The 13,216-nt window shown below is 44.7% G+C and overlaps 1 protein-coding gene across 14 annotated transcripts in view; it reads right to left on the reverse strand.

Moving 5' to 3' along the window:
- The window catches only part of RIMS2 (regulating synaptic membrane exocytosis 2), a 578,844-nt gene that overhangs the window by 427,071 nt on the left and 138,557 nt on the right, over positions 1 to 13,216 (reverse strand). For all 14 annotated transcript variants that reach the window (XM_044295802.1, XM_044295812.1, XM_044295801.1 and 11 more), the window contains one exon: positions 8,426 to 8,736. In XM_044295802.1, the coding sequence (XP_044151737.1) occupies positions 8,426 to 8,736 (311 nt within the window). The remainder of the gene's footprint in view (positions 1 to 8,425; positions 8,737 to 13,216) is intronic.

The raw sequence follows: 13,216 nt of genomic DNA on the forward strand, positions 1-13,216 counted from the left end.
CTATCATTATAAAAATTGTCGCGCGACATTGGTGTGACACATGTAGCAGTGTAGTTGTGCCCTATGTGTCGTGCGACTTATTGTTGCGCGACAAAAGTCGTCATGTAGCCCTAGCCTAACGCTGACCTACAGCAGTGAAGAAAAATAACTAGATTGTTATGGAAACCTGTGTGTATGTGGAGACTAAGGGCCTGCGAGCTTCTATTGGCTGATAAGGGACATGTGACCGTGTGTATGGCAGTTGGGATATGAAGAGAGAGACTTGCAGGCTTCTATTGGCTAATGCAGGTAATTTTTGGGAAATATCTCAAGAACGGTACGTCCTAGAGCTGTGAGCCCCACAAGATTTATTTCCAGGTAGCAAGAGATGTGTATACCAAGTTTCATTGAAATCGATGGTTGCATTATTGAGTGATCGCGGAACATACATACACACACACATATATACGTCCTTCTTTATATATATAGACTAGCAGAAGGATCCGGCTTCGCACGGGTATATTTCATCTATTTCATTAAATGTTTGTGTGTGTCGTTAAAAGATATCGACAGTATCCACAATAAAAGGGACATCTACAGTACCCCGCCCCTTCAACAGTGACCTCTACAGTGGCCTGCCCCCTTAACAGCAACATCCACAGCGCCCTCACCATTAACAGTGACCTCCACAGTGGCCTGCCCCCTTAACAGCAACATCCACAGCGCCCTCACCATTAACAGTGATCTCCACAGTGGCCTGCCCCCTTAACAGCAACATCCACAGCACCCTCACCATTAACAGTGACCTCCACAGCGGCCTGCCCCCTTAACAGTAACATCCACAGCGCCCTCACCATTAACAGTGATCTCCACAGCGGAGGCCCGTTTATTAGTGACCTCTACAGTACCCAGTCTCGTTAACAGTGATTTCCACAATAACCCGCCCCCTTAACAGTGATCTCTACAGAGCTCTGTTCCCTTAAAATGGGACCTCCACAACACACCGTCCCTTAACACTGACCTCCATAGCGGACAGCCCCCTTAAATGTGACCTCGACAGTTCCCTACAGTTCCCTGTGCCCTTAACAGAGACCTCCACCGCCCCCGCCCCCTTATCAGTGACCTCCACAGCAGCCCGCCCCTTTAACAGTGACCTCCACAGTGGCCAGTCCTTTATTAGTGACCTCCACAGTACCCCATTTCCATAACAGTGATTTCCACAACACCCTGTCCCCTTAACAGTGGCCTCTACAGCAATCTGCCCCTTAACTCTGACCTCCATAGCGGACCATCCCCTTAACTGTGACCTCCACAGCAGCCTGCCCCTAGGGTGGCTAGAGGTCCGGTTTTAGGCCGGCCAGTCCGGCTTTTAGACTCCCTGTCCTCCGTCTGGCGCAGGACCTGGACGGACACAGGGATGTCCTTTTGAACAGCTCACTCTCAGACAGCAGCACTGTGCTGTGTGAGTGTGAGCTGCAGGGAGAAAGTCACCCTGCCTCCCACCCCTGCAGCTGACAGAAGTTGATTTTTATCTTAATTTGTTTAATCCCCGTTGGCTGCGGAGTGGGAGGGGCGTGGCTTAGCAGGACCTGGGGGCAGGGTTTTTAAGTCCCTCTTTTGAGGGTGGCCTGAATGGCCACCCTAACTGCCACTGAACTGAGACCTCCACAGCACTCCACTCCCTTAACAGTGTCATCCACAGCACCCTGCCCCTTTAAAGCTGACCTGCAGCAGTGAAGAAATATGGCTAGGTTGTTATCGAAACCTGCTGTAAAACTGTGTGTATGTGAAGACTAAGGGCCTGCGAGCTTCTATTGGCTGATAAGGGTCATGTGATCAGGTTCCTATTGGCTAATGCATTTTTTGGGAATATCTCACACAGGGATGTCCTTTTGAACAGCTCACTCTCAGACAGCAGCACTGTGCTGTGAGCGTGAGCTGCAGGGAGAAAGTCACCCTCCCTCCCACCCCTGCAGCTGACAGAAGTTGAATTTTACCTTCATTTTTTCAAACCCTGTCGGCTGTGGAGTAGAAGGGGGCGTGGTGTAACCAGATCAGGGGCGTGGCTTAGCGGGGCCTGATTTTTAAGTCTGTCTTTTGAGGGTGGCCTGAATGGCCACCCTACCTGCCCCCTGAACTGTCACCTCCACAGCACTCCACTCCCTTAACAGTGTCATCCATAGCACCCTGCCCCTTTAAAGCTAACCTACAGCAGTGAAGAAAATTGGCTGGGTTGTTATAGAAACCTGGTGGAAAACTGTGTGTATGTGGAGACTAAGGGCCTGCGAGCTTTTATTGGCTGATAAGGGACATGTGACCCTGTGTATGGCAGTTGGGATATGAAGAGAAAGACCTGCAGGCTTGTATTGGCTAATGCAGGTCATTTTTTGGGAATATCTCAGGATCGGTAAGTCCTAGAGCTGTGAGCCCCACAAGATTTATTTCCAGGTAGCAGGGGATGTGTATACCAAGTTTCGTTGAAATCGATGGTTCCGTTTTTGAGTGATCGCAGAACATACATATATACGTCCTTCTTTATATATATATTTCTTTTTATATATATATATATATATATATATATATATATATATATATAGATATAGATAGTGGCCAGTGCGAAAACTGTAGCATTTTGGGTTTTAGTTTAAATATAAAAAGTGACATGGAAAATTAAAAATAACATAAAAAAATATTTAAAAATATGTTAAACAAAGTAAATTTTTAACAGCAGGTCATTTTCTGATGACGCATTCCCTTAAAGAGGAGTATTACACACATCAGGTCAGATGTCTCATCATCCCTTCTTGCTGTTTTCATGAAGTTTCCCTATAGAGTCCATGTAAATGTTATGGTGTCCTCCTTCTTCAGACCTTCCATACCTTCTTACCCCAGTGCTTAATCAATGCCACAGTAAGACATGCCACATAGTAACGTTTGTTTTTATGCCCCTGTTATTAATTAATGACGGTGACCTTTCCGTGAGGTGTGGATTAGCTGACATGCAATTACTAGATGCAGTCAATGAGTGGGTGACATTTACACTTGTTACTGATACACAGAGACTAAAATGAGCGGAAAAATATCGCCTCCTACAGAAATGAAAAGAGCAGAGCACAGATTTGACTTTCTGATGCACGGATTACCAAAAGATGCGTTAAATTCATTAATGTGGTCGTGTCACAAAACATATTGTACATTTTTCAAACCAGCCCCTGGATCTGAATACTTTTGTAATTGCGTGTAATTAAAAATTTTGTATAGTCACCGAGTTATTTAATAAAATGTATCTGTACAGCGCCACCTGCTGTTTATTCTTTTCCTCATTTTTTTTCTCTGTCTCACTGAGCTGGTCGAACATGTTCAGTTTAAATCTTCAACTGCCACCAGCCATAGGTTCTGTTAAAAGCTGTGACAGTTACAGGGAGAGAGCTGCCGCTGAAAGGACACGCCCCTGAGCTGCCGCAGAAAGGATACGCCCCTGAGCTACCGCAGCAAGGACACGCCCCTGAGCTACCGCAGCAAGGACACGCCCCTGAGCTGCCAGGCTAAAGAAAATCTAGCAGAGCAATTGGAGCATCGAATGGGGAGATCTCTGGAATCATGTGAGGTACAGGGCTGGTTCAAGCTTTGTTAGAAAGAGATAGTCATGTGCTATATGATGTCTGATTTTTCACTTTTTACATCGATCATGGCATAACCCTTTTTAATAAATTCAGCACATCTTAGCCCGACAGATCTGTCACTAAGACTTAATAAATCTGCCCGTTCTGTCTAAAAATAAATAACACAACTTCAAGTGGCTGTTCAGCCAAGAGCCCAAAAATCATCAGTAAGTCAGAACTTACAAGGGATGACTGCCTGCTAATTATTTTCCATCAGATCTTGTTCTTTGTCTGCTTTTTAGCTCTTCTCTATTAAGGCTGTGCTGAGATCTTTGACTACAGTGTATCTACAGGGAATCTGAGGTAGTCTAAGACACACCTCCTGCCTGCTCATTGGCTCAGGTTGCAGCTCTCTCCGCCCCCTGCAGCTCTGCACACTCGGATTGGCTGCTTTGAATAAGTCTACCACAGACTCATCAAGAAGACATGGAGAGCTGATTTCCATGATAGCAAGAGTGATTAAAAAGTACAGATCACTAAACCAACTGAGAGAAAAAGATGGTGATAAGGTAATTGCTATATTGTATAGTATAGTAAATAAAACTCGGTATGGAGGAGCAGTCATAGCATCTGAGCTGATATATACAGAGGGAGGTGGTTTCCTCTCCACTCTGTCTCTGGACAGGAACCCCCCCCCCCCCTCCTGGCAGCGGCAGGACCAGCCCACTCCTACCAAGAAGGGGGGAACAGGGTGGTTTGCCCTGCTCCTTGCCAGCCATCTGCCGTCCATATCTTTACTGGAAGATACAGCCATAACAAAAGTGTAGTACCTCCAGTCCCGAGGATAGGTCATCAATATGAAAATCTCAGAAAATCTCTTTAAAGCTGTGCCTGTGGCATAGCTTAATAAGCAGCCCGTCAGAATCCTATAGACTGCAATAGTATACTACAGAAGTCTATGGTAAAAATAATCAGAAGATCACACATTCACTTCCAGTAAGAGAACTAAAAATCACAATTAAAGTTTTTTTAATTTGGGGGGGAAAAGGGCAAAAATAGAAAACATTCAAATCACCACCGGCGGTCCGGCGGCATGGCGAAATAGCCGCAGGACGGATCCGACATGGTGAACAGCATGTCGGATCCGTCCTGCCGCAAGTGTGAAAGTAGCCTCAGCCATTTCTTTCTATTATAGCATCCACCACACAGGAATTATTATTTTTTTATTTTTATATTTTAATAGTTCTGACATTTTCCTATGTGGTGATATAAATTATGTTTATTTGTATTGCTTATTTTTATATGTAAAATTGGGAAAGGGTGGTGATTTGAATGTTCTATTTTTGCCCTTTTCCCCCCAATTTAAAAAAACTTTAATTGTGATTTTTAGTTCTTTTACTGGAAGTGAATGTGTGATCTTCTGATTATGTCGGATCCGTCCTGCCGCAAGTGTGAAAGTAGCCTGACTTGTTTTTTTGGTCACCTCACAGAGCGCTGCGGCCTCTTCGTACAGCTCCTAGTCGGACTCCCTTCCCCCACTGATATCATATTGATGACCTATGCAAAGTATAGGCCACTAATATGTAAATCCTGAAAAACCTCTTCTAAGACGCAAAATAGGCTGGCCAGTGGCCACTAATAGGTTAATACTTTATGTGGAATAAAATAGCATGAAATCCCCCTTTGTACCTTGTGCACGCCAAGTGGCGGCCATTCATTCCTGTAAGGTTATGAGGACAGTGATGCTGCGAGCGACCATCCGAGAGCTCAAGAGCGGAAATAGTACCGTGCTTTTATTAAATATAGCTGGACGCGTCTTTCCATCATTCCTCTCAGCATTGTCATGTGGAGGAGGAAAGGAACATGTGAAAACGCCATTATGTGCTGAGGAGACAAATAGACTGTCGCTATCAGAGGAAACTATTACAATAGTTGCGCTGAAAAAGCTATTTAGCGGCAAATGTTGGGCAAGATTTCAGTTGTGTGGCATTGTGCAGCCTGGCATTGTGCTGCCGCATGATTCAGGAGGACCTGGGAGCTTTGTGCTTCACCACCAAGTCACATCAGCATGAGTCCACAAATGTTTTATCGTTAACGTCTCCTAGTATGGAGGTGAAAAATTTAGAAAATTGTTCAGGGCTTCACCCCTAACTCCCGCCACCCCCACCGATCAGCTGTTTGAAATAACCAAGGTGCTTTGTGAACAACACGGCCAGTGACGTCACGTTCATCACTCGCGCGGCCTAGGCACTGCTCAGTCCTATTCAAGTGAATGGGTCTGAGCTGCAATACCGAGCACAGCCACTTTGAAATGGATGGCGCTGTGCTTGGTAAGCTGCGAGGAGGCCAGAGCACCGCTGCCTCATCAAACAGCTGATCGGCGGAAGTGTCAGACCCCCGCCGATCTGATATTGATGACCTATTCTGAGGATAGATCATTAATAATAAAAATCCCGGAAAATCCTCCAACTCACTTTTGCTGCCCCAGGTGGCGATACATTGAAGTCTCTAAGTTATGGAGACCTACACATTAAAAACCACCTTAAGGGTATGGCCACATGTGGAATACACAATACAGGTTCTCCGCAGAAAACCACAGTGTTTACCGCAGCAAAGTGGCTGAAATATAAAAAAATCTCATCCATCTGCTGTGAAAACTTTCCACAACGGAATCTGCGAATGACTTGACCTGCAGTAGAAATTATAAATCCAGTTATGCAATTTTTGGATTGCAGAGGGTGAGATCCACAGCAAATATGCAGCCAAATACAGTGCAAAATCCGCATGTAACATGTTCAGATTTTTGCTGCAGAGTCTGCATTTTTGGGTCATTTCCGGCATGTTGAGCTGGGACCAGGAAGTGGAAGAGCAGCAGGGACCGGAGCAGGGTCAGAACCGCAGGATCGGCGAGTATGGCTTATTTTTTACATTTTCTTTCCAGAAAACCGCCTTAAAATGAAGTGTTGCTTTGGAGCCACTTTATATAGTATATTGGGCAGTGTATATGTCTTTCCCTTTCTGCACAAGAATACCGTAAGTGACTTTTCACACTGTGCTCTCCAGCGTCCATCCAGGGGTCCGCAGGAGCATGTCATCTTGGACGTATACACGGAACAGATGCATCAATGCGGTATACTTTTTTTTCTTTTTTTTTTTTTACTGAATGCCTCTGTATGGTAGAGCAACGTATACTGTGCTATTCCAGTTAAAAACGGGGATGTCTCCTGATGAAGAGCTCTTGTATACTGCCGCATAAGGCAAATGTGCAGGGGAAACACCGTGCGAAAGGCGCCTAATGGATAACAGGACAGCTAGCAAGATATGCATATATTAGACCTTTCATGCTCATTCAACCCCTTGCAGTAAGCGAAAATCCTGCAAACACTGAATTTCCTACTGTAAAAAACTGATATACCCTGCAATATATATATATAACATTTTATAATTAAAGGGGTTATCCGGTGGCCAGTGGCATGGTAACGACGTCACAGCAAGACCTCCAGTGCCCTGCTCATGACGACATTGTGGCAGGGCAGCCTGTATTGCAGTGGGAGCGTCGGCCCTGCTGTGATGTCATCAGAACTGATCAAGTGGACTGTACACAGACCATATAGATAGGACTGCAGGCTTAAAGCAGGTGACCTGGGGCAGATCGGGTAAGGATGTGCATCTCAGGGTTCATTCAAAGAACTGTACACAGACCATATAGATGGGACTGCAGGTGACCTGGGTAAGGATCGGGTAAGGATGTGCATCTCAGGGTTCAGTCAAAGAACTGTACCTATTTTTGCAGAGTGCAAATTGCGGATCTGCAAAATACGGATACCGGCTGTGTGTGTTCCGCATTTTGTGAATCGGAACGTCCTGCCTATTTTGTCTTTTGAAGGCCGCAAAATGCACATACGGATGCATTGAGCACACACTGCTTTTCACATCAGATCTGCTAAAAAAAAGTGGATCGGACGCGGAGTGAAAATACGGTCGTGTGAATGGACCCTAAGGGACATTACAATCCATAAGGCAATTAAATAAAAATCTCCTAGTCCCAGAGAGCCCCTTTAATTAGCCATTGGGCACGTCCTGAGGCTTCCAATGTGTAAAGATTAGCTGGAAGCTACGTCCTAACCATGTGTCCTTAGTTATTATAATGAATGTTAAAAATACCGATAAAATTGAAATGCAGGCGTCAACCAGTACATCAGATAATGGGAGTGATGGTCAACGGCCGCAATCGCAATTAAAAATGAGATGATCTGCAAAACTGTACACATGACAGCCAATGCACCACAACGGGGATGACCCTGTGTAATACTCGGGTTGTAAAGAGACCAGAGGGGTGTTTTTTTATTTATTTTTTAGAATCAGCTGCTCATGGACTGCAGTATCCACAGCCTATGGACAAGGGTGGCACTTCTGAACAACCCCTTTTAGAGAGTGTCTGCCGGGGCCCCACATGCTTTCTGTTTTTGGCCTTTGGTTTAGGGTCCAGTCACAAGACCGTATCCGTTTTGCGTACCACAAATCACGAAATCACGGATCCACCTAAGACAGAGTGGGCCTGATCTTTTTTTTTACTCCTCCACCCACTTACCTTGACTCTAGAGCCAATTTCACCCCCCACCCCCTTTCATTCCTTGTTTGCCAAGAGTCCTTCCTTAGTTCTCGACACCTAATAGTAAAGGCAACAACCAGGACTGGGCCCTCTTTCTCCACTGGCTCCGGAGTAGTCACATGGGCCGCCTCTATGACTTGCCAACAACCCCCATTAGTCAGTTTATGACCAAAGACCCATTAACATGAAATACACTTTCCCCAAGTATGAAAGGCGGAGGAGACATCGTTACCTGTCTGACGGGAGATCACCTGCAGCCGAGTGCTTCACTCCGGAGCCATTCTTAATGGAGTCCTGCCTTACGATCCCCTGTGATCGGCTCTTCTCTGAGGCTGGTGTAAGTAAGTCCCCTGAGGGTCCCTGGTATTGGGATTGCTCTTGTAGTTTAGCCTTTTTCTCCTGAGGTGCTTCTTCGTTCTGGAGCCCTGCTTGAGCCTCTTCTCCGTCCTTCTGTGCTGTGGTTGACCCGCTGTTGTAGAACCAGGCTCCGGACTTGGTGAGGATTTCTTGTTGTTTTCGGCACAAATTACATACCCACATAACCTGCGGAATGAAAGAGAAACAAATCAGGACAGAACTCGGCTTCCATGGATGTTTAGAAGGATTTCCTATGCTGTCAAGTCAATCACAAGTGTAAGGGACATGATATGGAGAAGTATCTATCTATCATCTATCTATTATCTATCCTAACTATATCTATCTCATATGTATCCATCTATCTCCCAGGGGCACAGCTATAGGGGGTGCAGAGGAAGCAGTCGCTACCAGGCCCAGGAGCCTGAGGGGGCCCAAAGACCCTTGTGCCGCATAAGAAGACATTGGTATTATATGTAGACAATGCATGCTGGTCAGGTACACCTCTGGCCAGAGGCAAGGGGTTAGGTCAAAATTTGGCTTGGGGAAGGGGGGGGGGGGATTGACTTCCATCATCCCCACCTATTAGCTATTCTGCACTAGTTGTGGCGCAGGAACTATACCGCTCTGTCCCCTACTGGTCACTACTTGACAGCGCTGCAGTAATCAGCTCCAGTAATGAGAGTTGTGTAGTTCCGATGCTGGATTTACTGCAGAACAGCTTATTGGAGGGAGCGGTGAGAGTAGCCCATCAATATATAAATCTCAGAAAATCCCTTTAACGACACACTTCTGACTATTCGCAGCTGCCACTAGGTGGTGCTAAGAAGCTGTTATGCATACAGATTTTATGTTAGGATCAATGGGGGCAATATGCAGGAAGCTCATCCGCGCCCCCTAGTGGTGGCTGCCAGCAGATTCAATTTTATCATTCAACTTCATGGAGTTGTCTGTATGAAGGACACCTGGGGATATGGAGCTCTGTGTCTACAAAGACATATCACTAAACGAATGTGTGCACAATTGTGAACCTATGATAAGAGTGGACGCTCAGCAACCACGGACATCACTCCCTCCCAGTGACATCCGGTGTAACCGCCGAGCTGCCATCTGACATGGCGTGATTTACTGTAACAGATCACAAATTCTGACATTCTCCTATCGACTCTCTTTACAAGAAATGGACAATATTTTAATATTGAATAACTGATCTTTATTTTACTCGTAATAAACCGCTATAACAGGCAATTAACATCAATGTTTAATTACTAAACCAATTGGTTTCTAAATATTCAGTCTTTTAAAAATAGTTTATAATGGGCCAGTAAGAGCAGTGACGATAATTACCGCCATAAACTGCCTAAACAGCCCGTAGTTCTGGCTCCGAATCCTCACTAAACTGCCAGTGTATGAGAAGGAGATTATTTCATTGCAAGATGCAGACCAAAGATGAACGCAGACCCTGTTTTAGGAAGTGGGGAACTGGTCGAGGGCCTAGGGCCCTCAAGTTCTGGGGGGGCCCCAAAGGCTACGCTAGTTTAAAATGATATGGCAGCATTATTTGGGAATGAAAAGCTTTATATAGTATTATACGAATACTCCATAATGTATTGTATTTTTAAATTGCATGGGTGACACATCCGTGGCTTTTGCTCATAAAAGGAGTCTCCTGCCGTTTGGAAGGGAAAGAGGAAGACTCGGATACCACCATGAGTTATGTCTTTTCATTTTTTTTACAGAATTTTAAAATGTTGAGCATTGCAGACAACATGGTTAGATTCTTTTTTAGGGATCGTTAAAAAATTCGACCATGATGCACTATACGGTGGCATTACATGGACATTGTATGGGAGTATTGTTTAGGCATTGTGTGGGGGTACTGTATTATTTTTATATGCAGTTTTCGACATAGTAAAATTTTCTAAACATCTAAACATTTTGAGTGGGGTAAAGAGTCGAGGTTTTACTTTGCTTCGTGCCCCCAATGCCCCCATTTTATATAAAATTAAACCGGCACAAAACAATAGTAACTGTGCGACCACGCGGTGCGATGGCGGTGCGTTGGGGACACAGCTGTGCTGCTGTCGAGTACCGCTGCGGTTGTATGCAGCTGCCGCTAAGTAAACTACCACACTGTTCAGTGGGTCTGTATTGTTAATGGCTTTGCAGTATTGACGGTGCCAGCACAGCCATTAACAATGCACACTTGAATGCGGTCATTAGTTAAAGGGCATCTGTCAGCAGTTTTGTAGCTATGACACTGCCTGACCTGTTACATGTGCGCTTGGCAGCTGAAGGCATCTGTGTTGGTCCCTTGTTCATATGTGTCTACATTACTGAGAAAATTATGTTTTATTATATGCAAATGAGCCTCTAGGAGCAACGGGGGCGTTGCCAATACACTTAGAGGCTCTGCTCTCTCTGCAGCAGCATCTCCCTCTGCATTTTGATTGACAGGACCAGGCAGTGAAAACATCAGAACATCTGGCCCTGACTTCTCCTAAAGTGCAGAGGGCGCAGCAGTTGCAGTAGAGAGCAGAGCCTCTAGGTGTAATGGCGACGCCCCCTGTTGCTTCTAGAGGCTCATTTGCATATATTAAAACATAATTTTTCTCAGCAATGCGGACACATATGAACATGGGACCAACACAGATACCTTCAGATGCCAAGTGCACATGTAACAGGTCAGCCGGTGTCCTAGGTACAAAATTGCATAATAAATATAATAAAGCAAAAACAGCAAAGTGTTTTCATTACAAAATCTACTATTGTGTATACAGCTCCTATGCAGACCTTTGCATCTCCCTGGTTACAGACTACAAAGAAACCCTGCGTAGTCTGATCCTACAGCCATCTGTCATTTTCTTCCATTTGACTGCTATCTAGAGCAGGGCTCTCCAACTGTTGCAAAACTACAACTCCTAACATGCCCAGACTGCCTACAGCTATCAGCCTACAGCAAGGCATGGTGGGAATTGTAGTTTTACAACAGGTGGAGAGCCACAGGTTGGCCATCCCTGATCTAGAGGATAGATGGAAGGCAGATGGAAAAGGGTTACCCCGAATTTCTGTTTTGCTTGTAACTATAGAGACACATAGATCTGCATAGGAACTGCATACCGTAAAATGTTAGGAAATTTGTCATCAAGAAAAAGTTGCTTCTTTTTGCCCCCCCCCCCCCCCCCCCCTCACAAACTTGGCAATCGGCACGGATTAAAATGTAATTTTTTCACATGTTGCTTACATCACCAAGATACAGTAACTCCTACACTAATATCGACATCACATCGCTGTACGTCCTACGCAGCATTCAGAGCAGTAAATTAGTTTAGAAAGCACTTTGCAAATGTTACATCTATTCTCGCAAGACTTTCACAAAAAGAAAGGCAAAAAAAAAAAGAAAGGCGACGTTCAGTCGAAATTTAATGACATCTGCCAAAGACTGTCAGCGAGATTAAGGGTGCAGCGTCTCCGCTGAGCACTAATCAGTCAACTGCTTTCAGGCCTTTCTGTGAAGACGTATAATAGATAAATGTACAATTATGTTGTCTGCATGGAAATAAAAGATTTGTACTAAAGAAATAAAAAAAATAAAAACATGAAATAAAAGGGCAATCAGACATAAAAACAAGTCTATCAGAAGGAAGGGAAGTGAAGAGAAGAATAATAGAGGCTTCTTGTAAACTATGGCTGAGGTCACAGGGCAGCTACTTATCAGGTAGCATCACCGCCCCTGGTAAAGAGGTCTCGTGAAGACAACCCTGTCATAGAGGGGGGGTGCCGGAAGTGAGAGGCGCTCTGTACCAGAGGCTCCCATTCACAAACCAATGTAATAATATAATATAACGTATGTGGCACTACAGGGGACATTCCATGGCTGGCCATGGCTTCCTCTTCTGTATGCCGGGTGATCCACTGTGCTGGTCACATTATGAAATGGGTTCCTGATGAGACAACCCCTTTAAAGGAGTTCAAATTTAAAATGTTTTCCGAGATATTTATACTGATTGGTGGGGGTCCGACACCCAAGACCCCTGCCGATCAGCTGTTTGAAAAGGCACCCGCACCGCTTCCCCTGTTTGGATCGATGATATCTTTTTCCATAGATTGGAGACTCTTATTAACGATCTAATTTGGGGAAGGAAGAGGGTGAGTATAAAACAAAGATATCTATGGCTGTCGGAATCGGAGGGCGGGTTATCATTTCCTTTTTTTCATGGATATTATTTATGTGCACAGATTCAGCGATGTTGTAATATTAAAGAGAGTTCACTTGCACGATATTTGACTCAGGTTATGGATAAACCAATAGAGAATATCTTCACATGTTTGGAGTCTGGTTATATGGGATTGAGGAAGTCCCTATCGATACCTCGGACCCTACAGAGGGTTTGGAATAAGCTTAAGGAGATTCTAAAAGTATCCTATTCTTTTGCTTTCACCCCTCTGTGGGAGAACAGGAATCTGGTGGAATTCTTCAAAAAATCACAGATTTTGTTTATTGGTTACGTAAGGGGGTTGTCAATGTGTGTCATCTTTTATCTTCGGGACATTTCAAATTGTTTTTGGAATTTAATTTCACTGACAGCATTAGACTTGTTTATGTACTCACGTTTAAAACATGTATATGAGGCCTCTAGGAACAAAGGCTACATTTTTCCACAGGAGA

The sequence above is a fragment of the Bufo gargarizans genome, chromosome 5, assembly GCF_014858855.1.
Source record: "Bufo gargarizans isolate SCDJY-AF-19 chromosome 5, ASM1485885v1, whole genome shotgun sequence".
Lineage (NCBI taxonomy): Eukaryota > Metazoa > Chordata > Amphibia > Anura > Bufonidae > Bufo > Bufo gargarizans.